Genomic DNA, 15,999 nt, shown 5'->3' on the forward strand with positions numbered 1-15,999 from the left:
AATGTTATGTTGATGTATTAGAAGAAGACTACCGTACTAGCTGGTGTTGGCCTGGTTAGTTAGGAGGAAGGAACTAAATGGGTTTAACCTTGTCAGTAGAAAAAAAACAATAAATTTCTCTGTCACTCTCTCTCTCTCTCTTCCTCTTGAAGAGTTCCAATTGCACAGATCAATTTAATTGATTTTATGACAAAAATGAATACAGTTTTAGGTTTACGGTGTCACAGGTTCTTCCATTGTTCTAAAATGAGTAAGCGAATTATCTTGATAAAATAGAAATAAATTTTATTAACAAATATCACAACATAATTATTATGATTCATTCAATTAGTAAAAATCTTGATCTATTTACATTATGTACATCAAACTTGAATCCTAAGATTAAATGAAATTATTACAACAAAGTGATGAAAATATATACAAAAGCAACGTGAATGAATGATTCAAAGCAAATAATCATTTTCCTGAGTTTGATTGTTGTATGACTAAGCGGATACTGAAAGTTTGTTAGTCATCCAATAAAACATTAATAATATGTAATATTAGACTATCTTTTTACCAACTGTTCATATTATACAGTTCTTGTAAAAATTATTTTAAAAAATCACTTTAATCCTTTTAGTAACTATACAGGTTACATTGTTAGTGTATTTTACATTTACATGAATTATCATAAAGTTGGACTTCACATTTATATTATCAGTCAATGTTTATCCTATAATACAAAAGACTAGAGATTACATTTGAACTACACTAGAAACTAATAAGAGATCTTTCATAATAGCCTACAATAATTTATTATTGAAGTAAGCTATATTTCTTTTTTTATGAGAATAAATCCAATCGGGAGAGATGGGAGTGAATTTGAAGCATTCAGAATGAAGAAGATTCTATAAAACCACCAATCTTCAGGCTCTAAAAGAGAGTTCATGTTTCTAAAATAAAAATGCACAGAAATTGATCCCAAGAACAACAGTTCCATATTATTAACAAAAAGAAACAAGTTTTTATACATTCCATACAAGTTTTGAACAAATACAAAAATTAACTTGTGAAAAACAAATAATATCAATAGTTCACTGTCCAATCTTGTTTCTTAAAACATTGATCTTTCTTTAAAACAATGTTCAAATGATGATAAAATTTGAGAAAAATAAATATAGGGGGAATGTTCTTGGTCATGAGTTTTCTATGAAGAAAGTTCAGCCAAAACATTGTTTTACAATGTTTACAATTTAATTTCTTCAAACCAGTAAGAAGTCAAAATATAAAGCTCTTTGAAAATAATGATGAATATTTCTACTGATTGTAACAAACACAATCAAAATAATATTCTAAAAAACGCTCAACAGTGTTACAAATTTGTAATTATTGAAATTTTGAACAGATTAGATGCGAAGATCAATGAAGTAAGGCACAACATTCTCTAATATGCTGTAAGGTAAATTTAATACCTTACAACAGTTAAGACACAGTTAACAAAATCTATATACTCTATACATAACATCATCAATAACATTCATTACAAACTTATTCTAGGATACATTCCATTTTATACTATATATCCACTGATTCGTTCCCACATAGAACATTTCCAGAACGATTACAATATTGAATATTGTAATCAGCCAAAGTATATTTGAATCTCTTCTCTCTACCGTCCTTTCAAAAAGGTAGAAGCATGCTGCTCATAAGGACGTCATTTTTAGAAAAAAAAAAAAAACAGGGAAAAACTCATTATGCTTCAGTTCTACCATCAATCAAATTTTTGAAATTAAAATTGAGTTTGCAAGTGTTGAATTCAATCTAAGAAACAAAGCAGCAGCATGGGGCTCATATAGATCCATCACTCATCCAAAAACAAATAAAAACCTTCAATTATTCGTTTAAGCATTATTTCTATATTGAAATCTATATTCAATCTAGCTTTCTACAGATTCTGTAAGTCATGTGGAAGTATTAAATTCTAAATGCGATCACATTTACATTGGACATTCTCAGTACAAAACATGGTTTTCTACAATCTACTCTGAGCAATTTAGCTGTGAGGTAATCGCAGAAAAATCCAAAAACTATACAAGGTGTTTTTCCATACCAAGGTGTCGTCTCCATACAGAACAACGCATCTCAAGCTACTGTAGATAATGATGCATTCAAATGCAGATTCATTCTGTAAATGTTGTAGATTCATTCAAATGCATGATAGGGTTGCGGCGTCTCTGTGCGAAACGTTTCTTCAAGAATTGTTTTTTTATCAGTGTGTCACCAGCCCTTATCAAGTGGAGTGCACACTGGCAAGACTGTCTCAACAAAACCTTCCAAAAACCATTTGTTAGATCAGTGTGTGACCAGCCTTATCAAGTGGAGTGCACACTGGCCAGACTGTCTCAACAAAACTTTTCAAAAAACATTTGTTCGATCAGTGTGTGTCCAGCCTCATCAAGTGGAGTGCACACTGGCAAGACTGTCTCAACAAAACCTTCCAAAAACCATTTGTTAGATCAGTGTGTGACCAGCCTTATCAAGTGGAGTGCACACTGGCCAGACTGTCTCAACAAAACTTTTCAAAAAACATTTGTTCGATCAGTGTGTGACCAGCCTCATCAAGTGGAATGCACACTGGCCAGACTGGCTCGATTGGCCGAGTTTCTTTGAGCACGATGGAAGTTGTCAAACATGTTGTTTTCGAGCTGATGCGCCAGTGAGTACCGGTAGAGGTTGGGGTCCCTGAGGTCGACCTTGATCTCCTCGTACTTTGGTGGCAGATGGTGGATGGCCGCGTAGCTGGGAGGCGGTGTAGCTGAGCCTATCACGTGTGCGTACGTCGGTGGCAGATCGACTATCCAAAAAGGCTGGGAACCGGAAACCTACAAACAACAAAATAATATATTTAGAAACGTTTTTCCTCTATTCATTTGAATATGAGGTGTTCATGGATACGAATTCAAGCGTTATCTATCGAGTTATTGGTCTACTTCCAAAGCTATTCAATTGATTCCTTCTTCTATTAATTGAAATAACATAATATACAGTGCAAACCACTACTATACGGATTAGTTTTTACTAATGGATTTGTATGTTTTGAAACTTGTTTCCAATTTTTTTGATCTGGTACTAACATAATATCATAACGTGAGTATAATAATTCCTTCAGTATTCTCTGGTAATGTTTTCAAACTAGCTTGAGGTTGTGCATTCAAAAATGTTTTATCAAAAAAGTTTTTTTTTCTTCTTCTATCTATTGGACAGGTTCTCAACAGAAGACCTTTGAAGTCTTCAAAATATCGTCTGAACATGGAAAGGAGGATGTAATTCATGTTCCAGCCTTTTGATTTACCTGTATATTGTAAATAAAAATAAGGCAATGTTATATGTATGACAAATGCAATAAAGTACAAAAATATTCTCCTTATAATCAGAAGATTAATTTAACTTTTAATACAATTCACCCATACAAAGAATAAGTTAAACATGATGTAACCTATTATTTCAATTCTAATAGGAAAATATTAAGAAAATAATATTGTTCAGTCAGTAATGTGAATCCACTTGAATCACACAGATTGCAAATATTGCCGTCTGATATTATGAGGATGTACTTGATCAAAAAATTATGATGTAAAAGATTGACGTATTTCTATTATACAAGGAACATGCTCTGACTCAAGTAGCCTTCTTTATCAAGTTCATTGAAGATTATTGAACTAGTACCAGATTAAAAGAATTGGAAACAAGTTTCAAAACATACAAATCCACTATTAAAAAATAATCCGTATAGTGGTTTGCGCTGTATCAAGCAAACATACAAATCCACTATTAAAAATAATCCGTATAGTGGTTTGCGCTGTATCAAGCTTAAGCACGAGTTATCTAGCCACGTGTTATTAAATATGATTTATGAGAGTGCTTCAGCTTATTGAAGTTTATCAATGAATATTGAAATAATGCGCACAAAGTAAAAGAACAGTGACATTTCTAGTGCTTTTTCAAGTTTTTCTTGGTAAGACTCAATAAATATTTGAAAAAGGAAAATGCAATGTGAATGAATCGTAATTGAGTCCGTTGTGAGAATAAAGACGTTCAAGATATTTTTATAATTTAATTAAATCATTGTCATTGAAACCATAATTAATATAAATAAGACTGTTTAGCAAGTCTGGTTTTAACTTTGTCAGTTGCCAATGGAATTCTAATATTTAAAACAAATAATTTAGCACATTTGAGAAGAAATGAATGCTTCAACATTGAATCACTGTAATCATAAGTATTTCTTCTATGAATGACTTATCCTTTTTCCCTATCGCGAATTATACCCACATAAGCTAAACCTTTTTTATGTATATAAAATAATTTAGATCTCAAGAATGTGTAACTTATAAGTATAAGGTATACAAGGTACTGTACATGTAGGGTACGGCATCTTTTATTATAGTTTCAAATAAAGTTTCATTTTGAATGAAAACAATGACCACTTTAAGGAAGCATTCCTATACTTTTTCTATGATGAAATGTCACCGTATTCAGGAATGGAATAAAGAAATGATACTTTCATTATTGTTTAATTGAAATATAATTTAATTTTGAATAAAAACTGTTACAACTCTGAGATACAGTTTTGGTTGATACACCATTACCAATTTCTAGTAGGCTAGAGTAAAGTGACAAATCCAGTAAACTAGTTTAGAAGACATTGATATTGGTGAATAACAGAATCTAGTATTTCAAATTATTCGATGTATAAAAGTATTTACCGTATGTATACTGTAATAATATGTTTAACAAAATAAGTTTAATTATAAGCTATGCAGTAAGATTATATGTTCCAATGTACTCAGAATACATACATTGGAACAGATACTGTAAACTCATACTGCATAACTTATAATTATTAAACTTATATTGTAAAATATTATTACAGTATAAAATACCTTGATCTGTTCTGTGTTGAAATGGTATTATTTCTTTTCGCATTAGTGATAGTATAATATTTTGTTTAATTACTCACTTGAAAATAACATTAATATGTTGTAAATAAAAAGTTTTAAAAAAGGGTACTTTGATTTTTAATTTCCAGATAATGTTTTGTTTTTTGCCAATAAATATTTATATTTTAATGCTAGCTCACCTCAGCTGATTCCGGCTCGACAATCTGCGTCCGCTTGGGAGAGCAGGTGAATGTGGTGAGGAAGAGCGTGGCCATGAGGACGACCAGCAGCCACATGTAGGCCGTCTCCAGCGACACACTGATGGCTATCAGGGAGCCCACCGTCAGCACTAGGGCGCCGCAGCTCAGAATCAGCGGCCACTTTCCGTCCTGCAAAACAAAATAGAAGATTATTTGAAATGCATGATAGTTGAATGTACAATAATTGAAAGTTTAATCATAACTATGATTCAATGGACAATAATACGATTATGCATGTTGACTTTAGTAACCCAAAGAGTCTGGGTTAGACTGAGAAGACATTGATTATTTGAAATAAATTATAATCAACTAAATTTGTAATAAGATTATAATGATTTTATTAACTCAGAGACGAAGACGTTGATTATTTGAAAATGAATAGTAATAGATAAATTTTCAATAGGAGTATGCTGACTTCATTTGTTTTTTGACTGGAAGACTCTAATGATCATTACCAATCTATCAGGATATCAAAGTATTTTAAATCGGAGTTATAGCGGATCGATAAAGTTGCATATAGTGTCTGTAAATTTTTGAAAAAATAAATTAAATGTGCGATAGGATTATGTTTACTTGATTAACCCAAAGAGTCGAAGACAATGATTATCTTGAATAAATGATACCGTAATGAACTAAATTCGCAATAGGAGTATGTTGACTTTATTATCAACCCAAGAGTCAAAAGCAATGATTATTTGAAATAAATAATGATTAAATGTGCAATAGAATTATGTTGACTTTATTAAACCAAGGAGTCGAAGACAATGATTTTTTGGGATGAATAATAATAAACTAAATGTGCAATAGGATTATGTTTACTTTATCAGTTTGTTGACTTGAAGACAATGATTATTATCAATCTATCAGGGTATCAAAGTATTTTAAATCGGGGTTACTGCGGAACAAAGTTGCATACTGTCAGTAAAATTTAAAATAAATAATAATTAAATTTGCGATAGGATTATGTTGAATTTATTAAACCAAAGAGTCGAAGACAATGATTATTTGAAATAAATGATAATTAAATGTGCAATAGGATTATTTGTGAATTTATATACTAAATCATGCTGACACGTGATGTTATGATCATCATTAAGTAACTCCAGCTACTGTATTGAGAGAATTGGTTTATTGCATTTTCTCTTCTTTCACTAGGATGAATCAGTACATGACTAAACCATGACTCACTAGTAGGTCTATATGTGGATTTCAGTACATGATATGATATTCACTCGATATGATGAATCAGTACATGACTAAACCATGACTCATTAGTAGGTCTATATGTGGATTTTTTGAAGGGTACTTGAGCTGAGCTGATGCATGGGCTGATAAAAGCATTTGATACACACACTCCTAGATCGGGAAATACATTAAATATGACTCACATATTAATTGTGTTGATGAATACATTCATATTCAATAAGAAAATGTATTTGCATAATAAAAATTCTCAAATTAGCCTATGTTAGCCATGCAATGATCATAGTATTTTCTCAACTTCTCATGAGCTTGGTTAAACTATTTTTAAAATGTTAATAAATAGCGCTTACGAAGTAAACTGCGCAGAATTCTTGCAACAAAAAACACTTTACTATGCATATTACATAGCATATTCCAATGAAATATTATAAATATATTTATTTATTTCATTGACAATTACAAATCATAATTATAATAAATATATAATATGATTGGGAGAAGACAACAGGCATAGCCCAAAACTGTCTTCACCCAAATTTTTACAAATAAAAGTTTCCAAAAGTTATTCATGTAGTATAAAAGTTATTCTCCCAAATTTTTACAAATAAAAGTTTTCAAAAGTTATTCATGTAGTATAAAAGTTTATATATTCATGTATATAAAAGTTATAGTTATTCATGTAATTCATAAGAATCTGGCAGTTACTTAATTTGACTTGAAGCTGACAAAATTTGATGTAGAATGAATAAAAATCCGTATTATTTATAATATAAATAATACAGATTTTTACAATACTAGTTTTTAAATACTAATTTTACAATAATAAAGATTATGTTACAATTCTTCACTTCAAATCACTTTAGTAAGTCATCAACTAATTTTTTTCTGGATGATCCTATTGGAGATTGCAATTTTGTACTCTAGTTAAAATAGAATCATAATAACACAAATTACATTGGATTACAGTACCGTATTTAATGCTCAAGCAAAAGCTAGTTTCATTAAATATAACGGGTTCTCACTCTTTTAATTGAAGAAATATAATCAGTTGTTCATGTGATAGTTCTGAAATTTATCTCTTAGAAATTAATGTACCTATAGTGAGGTCCACGTTATAATGACAGTATTTGATTATCTTTGATGTTGCTATCCTTGTCTATCATTCGACAAAGCAGGTAGTACTATCCCTTTCTAGCTCCGCAACGATGTCAAATCTGTTTTTGACCATGCAGAAATATAATTAATTAAGGCAGAAAATCGACAACGCTGTTCTCCTATCTTTATCCACTGCCATTATAACGTGGACCTCACTATAGAATGCATGTATTGTAGGTAAATTGTTAGAAACTCTGTATAATAGATTGTGTCAAACATCATGATTGTGTAAAAGTTTACACAATCTTTCGTATAAAAGTTTGTATAAAAACTTCACTTACCGGTAAACAAACGAGATGATTCATCATGATGGTTCTCTGAGGATACGATTATAAGAAATGGCAAAGTTTTTCCTCAACAGGGTTCACACGTTCTCAGGATACAACACAGGTCAGAAATCCCGAAATAACTTTAAATACCAAACGTAGGTCGATAATACTTTGATATTGGGAACACGTGGTTGGTGAAGTCCTGATAGTAAACACAATAACTTCTACAAAACTATATTGGCTTCATGCGAACTTTGGACCACATACCTACTTGGCCTGAAACCAAGATGCCCAACTAGTCACTATCAACACACAACTGAGAGAACATCGCGAGAAAATTCGCTTTTAAAGGTGTCACGATAAGAACGCCAGACGAACTAGAGCCGCATGCGAACAGATAAGACACACTTGAAAAGCTTGCGAACTTCGTTTTCATCTATTATACTACCAAGATAACGAACAATAAAGTGAAAACCCGGTAGTCTCATTGTATATTACACTAAATTTGTTGAGTGTACCACACATTTATAAATTTTTATCATAGAAAAACCACTTGAATCTCATTTTTATCATAGAAAAACCACTCGAATCTCATTTTTTATCATAGAAAAACCACTTTGAAGTTGCAATGACGCACGAAAAAGTACCTCAGAACGAATTAAGATTAATGATCTCCAGTTTAATTTTAGGATTAATAAATTAAGCGGGATTAGTGTGAATTTATAATATTGAAGTTGAAGTTTCAACTTCATTCTATTTATAGGAATGAACGATAACGATATCCAAGGCCAATTAATTGTCTAGCAGTAATTGATTTATCTCATTGAATTTTACTTGCTTTGTTCAGTGAATGAAGAACAACGACATTGCAATGTAGGGTTGACTTCGAATTTATAATTTGAATTGATCGATGTCAAAATTAACTTAAGTTGATTACGTTAACTCTAATTCTTAAGATACATCCAAGTCAACCAAGCTCTGCAAAATAAAACAGATTTTTGTGAGTTTTAGGTTCAGGTTGATATTGTGTTGAACTCTATATCGAGTCTTTTAAAAGTCATACCATCATATAAGATTTGAGTGCATACCCGTTACGCCAATAACGCCGTAGCGTGGAATTCTTATTGAATATCCAGTATAATACAGTCAACCGAAACGCCACGTTTCACAACGTATTTCTATCAAAGTGCGGCATATCAAATATCCCATCACAAAGTTCACATAGATTTTTAATGATTTTGAAATGACGGCTCAAAAATTAAACAAACTTTTCACTCGAAAATTACAATGAAAATAACAATTTATAATATAATAGACTAAAAAGATGAAAGACTATAGACTAAAGACTAAAGACTATATTATTTATAATATAATAGACTAAAGATATAATAGACTAAGTCATGTTTCGGACATTGATGCCATTTTCAAATACTTTCTTGTATTTTTAAAATAGAATTCTAGTACCCTTTCAAAATTAATGAAATATTAAAAAACAATTTGTATTCTTGTTTTTTTAATATTTCATTAATTTTAAAAGGGTACTGATTCATTCTATTACATTGAGACTCACTTGGTTCATCTACTAGCTCTCATGACAATCAATTGGATTTTTCTTGTTAGTAGAAAGTTGAAAAATACTACCTTGAAAATGGCATCAATGTCCGAAACATGTTGTGATTAAATAAATTTAAAAGGGTACTGAAATTTTGATTTTTCTTTCTATTTTTATTACAAGTAGCCCTATACAGAAAAGAGATAATTATATAATAGACTACTATTGAATATTCCCATCCAGAGAATTTGAGATTTTCTTAAGGTTCAAAAGTGAATTTAACTTGATGTACGAGTATAATAAAGTTTCAAAATTTTACAAAACTCATATTAAAATGGAGTTTGAAGTACCGGCATTTACCTGGCAGTAATAATTTCCTATTTATTTTCTGTATTAGATTATGTACACAGTATTTCATCATATTTATCATTATTTGGTAATAATTTATTTCCAGGTACGGATACTTCCCCTAATTTATTTGAAATAAATACATTTAATGCTGAGCCAGGGGTCCAACTGTTGTCAAACTTTCTTTCTTATTTGTTAGTTTTGTGTTTCTTTTATTTTTATTCTGACAAATCCTTTAGGAGGCTGCATATTTTTGTGCCTCGTGTACGCACATGAATTATTGACCCTTATCAAACCACTGCGACACCAAATGGTTATATAATAAATCAAAACAGAGTACTTGCAGTAAATGCAGAATTTATTTTTACAAATAAATTATGAAAATAATCAAGAGTACGGTATAATATTTTATTAAGCAATTTGACATTGGAATAAACTTTAGGTTAGTGAACAAAATGTATACAGAGAATTCATTAAGCCAAGTAATAAGTGATTGACATGAACTACTCCTTTCTTAATATTCCAATACAATAGGATTTAGTGAATAATAATGCTCCAACCTGAAACAGAATACAAGTTACAAGTTGTTAAAGCTGTTTTGACAAAACGTGAAGATCAGTAGTAATTCTTTTAAACTCATTATATTCATATTAGTTTTTAGATACTTCTACTTATGTGTATTATCTGCCATGGTAATTTATTTACAGTAGAACTCCAATTATCCGAATTAATGGGGGCCGGGACCCATTCGGATAATCGCAGTTTTTTTAAAAAATGCTATTGGAGGGAAAAAAGCTAAGTTTTGATATTGCACTATTTTTTTAATGAATTAAATGAACGTGAAGATCTGCCATTGGAAATGTGAAATGTCATTGGAGGGGAAAAAGCTACGTTTTGATATTGCACTATTTTTTTATTTAATTAAATGATAGAAAAATGATATTTTCACATGTTTTAAATATAAATAAATTAAAGGGAAGGACAATAGAGAGCGAACGCGCAAACACTGGCTTCGCGGGGGGAAGGATAATAGCGCACTTAGACTTATTTTGGACAAATTTTTTTCTGAAAGTGATTCGGATAATCGGTGATTCGGATAATTGGAGTTCTACTGTATTTTTTAATGAAGTTGAATTGAGTTGGTTTTGAACATTACAAGGAGTAGGCTAACTTCAGTAGAACAATCTAGAATAATTTGGAGACTTTTTATTTGATAACACGATCAAGATTTAACCATAAAAATTAAATGAAAGAATATTACTCTTGGAAATATTTCTAAAAATAATAAATTTCTTGACATCTGAATTTCCATAATTTTTGATTAGTGAATGATGTTTCATTCTCTTTTCGATTTTTCGTTGGATGATACCATAGAAAAACAATAGCATACGTAGATATCCCATTGTATAGGGCGATTATGTCGCAACTTTTACTGTTATTTCAAGCCTATAGTTCACGTAGTTCTTTCCCTTGAAGCTTCATGACGCTATAAGTCTCTCATATTGTGCCGTTCATGCACTCTTACCCAGTCAAAACAGTAAAAATCGACAATAATCGACAGTAATCGGCTTGAGATAACAGTAAAAGTTGCGACATAAACGCCCTATACCAAGAGATACCTACTTACGCTATTGTTTCTCTATGATTATACCCACATAAAATTTTGCATGGGTAATGAGATAAGATGATCTAACATCGGGGTAAGATTCAAACCCACCAGGCGCAGCGATAAATCAAGACAACTTTATTTTCCTTTCAGCAAATTTACAACACAAAAAAGTTCTTAAACAATAAGTAGCCTAGGCACAAACATCCTGTTCATCTAACCTCTATCTCTACTACTCTACACTACTCTACTCTACTCTACTTAAAACACCCCTAACACATACTGTATTGCGAAAATTTAAATTTAAAAGCGCGGAGTCGTGCACACGGATAAATTTGACTAAATTTACGTCAGACTGAACTCCGCCTCAGGTTGCAGTAGTCCGAATTTTATGGTTTCATTCAATTTTATGCTATGCTCAATACAATAAGGGATAAAATACATTCAAGTTAGAATTTTCAACTAATTATAATAATCATAATACTGAGGGTGATGCCCACATAAGCTCTTAGGCTTGTGCGTGGGTGATGAGTGAGTGAGAGGGATGATGATGAGAGATGACGACTACTTTTTAGGTAGTCGGGACTGACGACTTATCGTCTCCTCCGAAAGACGGGGTGGCCCTATCTATGTGATTGTGCTATGGTCAAAAACTTTGGCCCCGGTCGAGATTCGAACTCGGGTTCTCTTGATTGTTAGACCGGCGCGTTATCAATATTACTCCAACGAGCCACCCTTGCTTGTTCCTTTGCAATTATTTCTTTCGAAAGATTCTATTATTCAGAGTTATTCTAAATGATGAACCCATTTTTAAATATTCAATATTTATTTCTGGACTAAAAAGTGGACTTAAATCAATTCAAGTGGATAGCATAACCAATAATTTTTCGCCACACTTGGATGTAATGAGCTGTTTACGTTCGTCATATGGAGGCCGAAAGTGATTGTTTTCCGACCAGGCCGGTAAAACTTTACGGCCCTAGGGCTGTAAAATGACCTTGAATAACAGCTGATCGTGTCCGATCTCACAAAAATCATAGAGAGATAATCTCATAACGACTGTAATAATCTATATAATTATGTATCGTGAATCGCGGTATTATGTCTATAATATATTTTATAAATTACTGTTTCATAATTAATATTTATTATTGTGTTTTTGATATCAAACAATGAATACAATGGCTGCATTGTCCATTGTCAGAAAGGTACGTATCGCAAGTATTTAAAAGTGAAGAATCGAATTTGAAATCAAAGTACAATAATTGTATCAATATTTAAAAGTGAGGTAGAGTAATAATTGTTTCTTTTTTATTATCGAATTCCACTTCTTAATGCAATACAATCAACTATAATAACAAGAAAATACAGCAGAGATCTGAAGTTAAGGTAAGCCTACTGGTGAACTCAGCCTTGACTAAAAAATTCCTAGTAATTTTTCCGTAATTCATTATTAAAACTTTTAGATAATTTTTCTTTAATATAAACCATATAGAGAAAACATTAGGCCCACTCAAGATTGAATCTTCGAATGTTTTCTCTATGATTTCAGAGCAATATTTTGTTGTGAAAATGCCGGCAAACCGGCTTCAAATATGCCGCTATACACTATATTATAGTAGCCTACATACGTTACCTGACTTAATTCAGAGTGAAAATTTTATTGTGAAACAGATAATAATATTAATTTTAATAATATAAGTCATGAGCCAAAGTCTGTTGTACCTTGACTATAGAAAGAACAACCTTCTTTCTATAGTCAAAGGTTTTACGCTTTTTAGGAGTGAAGTAAACTTTTAGAAGTCAAGTTTACAGTATTACGTGTATACTAAGTGTTATCAGTCAGGCCTCTACATTCAATACGCAATGGCCGAGAGCGTAAAGGCGTAATACATCAGAACTCAAAGCTCAGTGAATAACAAACATGATCTAGGTTTGAATCTCGGTCAATGACAATTTTTTTGTCAGTGAATTTCGACTTTTATTAGCTATTTTTTATATTAGTTACCATAATTTAAATTTCAATCAATTTTTTAGATATATTTTGAGACAAAACTGTGAAATATGCAATTATATTAATTTTTTTCATCACATTATTTCAAAATAGTAATGAAAATTCTATTCATCCATCTATCCATGAGATATTGCACGGGGCGCAAAGCGCGAGCTATAAAAATTCAAACAATTATTCGAAATATTAATAGTATAAAAATATGGTCACTATTGTAAATTATTAATTAGTAATATTGAAATTAATTGACAGTAAAAGTTGTCATAACCAAGATTCAAACTATCATAATAGGCTGTTTGAATTTTATTAATTTTTCAATTTCTTATAAATATTGGGAAGTTTTTTTTTTGGTGTGGCGAAAAATAGCGTTCGCAACACGGGCAAAATGTCTTTCCGGCTCTCAAACGCTTCAACCCGCGATCTCGAGCCGGAAAACGTACATTTTCGACCCTAGGTGCGAAATATACTATTATTCATTCATAACTCTACCTTCATTGTATTATCATTCATCCCATCATCATCACCTAGGCTTTAAATACTTCTAGAGAGTCGCCTTTTTAAAATTAAAAAAAAAGTACCAATCTTAAATGAACAATCTTTATAGCAATGGAAAGAGAAAGTTTCAAATGTTTTGACGGTTAGTGATTTACGAGGCTGTACTTAGCTGTATGAGGCTTTCTAAATGAATCCCTTCCTCATCGCTGGATAGGTGGCAGGGGAAATAAACGACCTAGCTCTACACTTCTGGCCACCGAGATCTCCTGACTTCACCCCTAGTTAAGGAAGCTGTTTATGTCCCGCCTCTACTAACAGCTCTGGACAATATGTGGAGCCCAATATCACTGCTGCCGTGCATTCAATTACGCCAGATAAGCTTTCTCGCGTGTGGGACGAGTTTGACTACCGTGTAGACGTTTGCCGTGCAGCAGCCGGAGGCCACATTGGACACAGTCTGGCGCACTCACACAATTTTCCTTGAAGTTATGAAAATTTCCATTATAATTTAAAATAAATCAGCTGACGAGATCTCTTCCAGTGAATGATTTAATAGAATCTGAATAGAAAATAGAATAAAAATCTCTTCCAGTGAATGATTTAATAGAATCAAAATAGAATACATTCTAAGTACATTGAAATCAACAGTTGCCTCTCTCATTAAGTTTGCATTTGAATGATCACATTTTCTCGAATTTCGAGCTTATTTTCAACTTTAGGTGAAAATGTTACTGGACATTAAATGTAGAGATTTCCATGCTCAATCTTTTCCACTTAAAATTTCGTTTAAATTGTATGTGAAGCCTGATAATTGGAAATTGAAATTGAAAACTTTGCATAGATGGGGCGGAGCTCCTGAAATTTTTACAGATATGGGACTTGTGGCAGTTGATAGAGCTTATCAATGACTAATTTCGGTATGGATTAGATCAAAATCGTTCGAGCCGTTTTTGAGAAAATCTCGAAAAACCCTGTTTTTGACATCATTTTCGCTATTTTAGCCGCCATCTTGAATTGCATTTGATCGAAAATGTTCATGTCGGATCCTTATAGTGTAAGGACCTCAAGTTCAAAATTTCAAGCCATTCCGTTAATTGGGAGATGAAATATCGTGTACACAGACATACATACACACACCCACACACATACAGACCAATACCCAAAAACCACTTTTTTGGACTCAGGGGGCCTTGAACGTATAGAAATTTAGAAATTAGGGTACCTTAATTTTTTTGGAAAGCAATACTTTCCTTACTTATGGTAACAGGGCAAGAAAAGTAAAAACTTTGAAACTTTCTCTTTCCATTGGTATAAAGATTTTCCATTTTTATTCTAATAAATATCAAGCTTTGAAAATGGGTCCATCATTTAGAATTAGAATAATCCTGCATAAATGATTTTTTTTCAAACCACTTTAAAATCTTCCATCCAAGTCACTCTCGTGTTATTGGATAGGCACATTAATTGTCAGTCCCGGCTGCTCATCTATAAAAATGCCCGTTTAGTCGGACCAAGGATTCATTAAAGCTCCAATATTATTTTATCCGATCCATAAGTCCAACTCAAGTCTTATGTTGGTAAGATCTTACAATATTAAAGAAAACATAAATTCAATCTAATGATTCATTAAAGCTCAACTATTGAGCCAATCTATAAGTGAAAACTATATTCTAAAAATATTGAAAAGCATAAATAATATGCCTATAAGTTAAATTATAACGATTTCTGAAAATTCTTATACAATTTTTGAGGAAGAAAGATTACTGAATTCAAGTTTTTGCCAAAATGTGTCAATTTTTTCAAATACTAGACATCTTTGAAAAGTTATCAACTTTGACAAATATAAAAAACAGCATACATGTGAAATTTGTACTAAATACAATGATAAAATTAAAGTTTACCAACAATAATAATAAAAAGTGTAACAGATATCGACAGTCTAGACGAAATGACGAGAGCGCACTCGACATTTAATTGGGAGTTGATAAACAGTAGCCAATAAAATCTGTTAGATAAGTTACCAAAAATTATTTCGCACACTGAAACACTCTTGACAGAGTGCTTTATCTCACGGGCCACAGTTTGCTTGAAAAATGCAGACTGACATGAGCTGGTTTAGCTGTAGTAAGAATCAATTCATACTGTCAGCATTAATTGGATGGGTAGCGTTGGTGT

The 15,999-nt window shown here is 31.8% G+C and overlaps 2 protein-coding genes across 2 annotated transcripts in view; both read right to left on the reverse strand.

Annotated features, from left to right (window-relative positions):
* Window positions 1-845: 845 nt before the first annotated feature.
* On the reverse strand, window positions 846-8,201 carry LOC120350939. Its single transcript, XM_039426345.1, has 3 exons — window positions 7,825-8,201; window positions 5,126-5,314; window positions 846-2,867 (listed from the first exon to the last, which is right to left on the reverse strand). Exons 1-3 carry the CDS (start codon window positions 7,849-7,851, stop codon window positions 2,604-2,606), a joined length of 480 nt encoding a protein of 159 aa, XP_039282279.1. The 5' UTR covers window positions 7,852-8,201; the 3' UTR covers window positions 846-2,603.
* A 1,848-nt stretch (window positions 8,202-10,049) lies between these two features.
* LOC111049699 (26S proteasome non-ATPase regulatory subunit 4) overlaps window positions 10,050-15,999 on the reverse strand; it is a 43,255-nt gene continuing 37,305 nt past the window's right edge. Inside the window, exon 11 of the mRNA XM_039427088.1 lies at window positions 10,050-10,272. The gene's annotated coding sequence lies outside the window, so the exon portion shown is untranslated. The remainder of the gene's footprint in view (window positions 10,273-15,999) is intronic.

Source organism: Nilaparvata lugens, chromosome 4 (assembly GCF_014356525.2).
Source record: "Nilaparvata lugens isolate BPH chromosome 4, ASM1435652v1, whole genome shotgun sequence".
Lineage (NCBI taxonomy): Eukaryota > Metazoa > Arthropoda > Insecta > Hemiptera > Delphacidae > Nilaparvata > Nilaparvata lugens.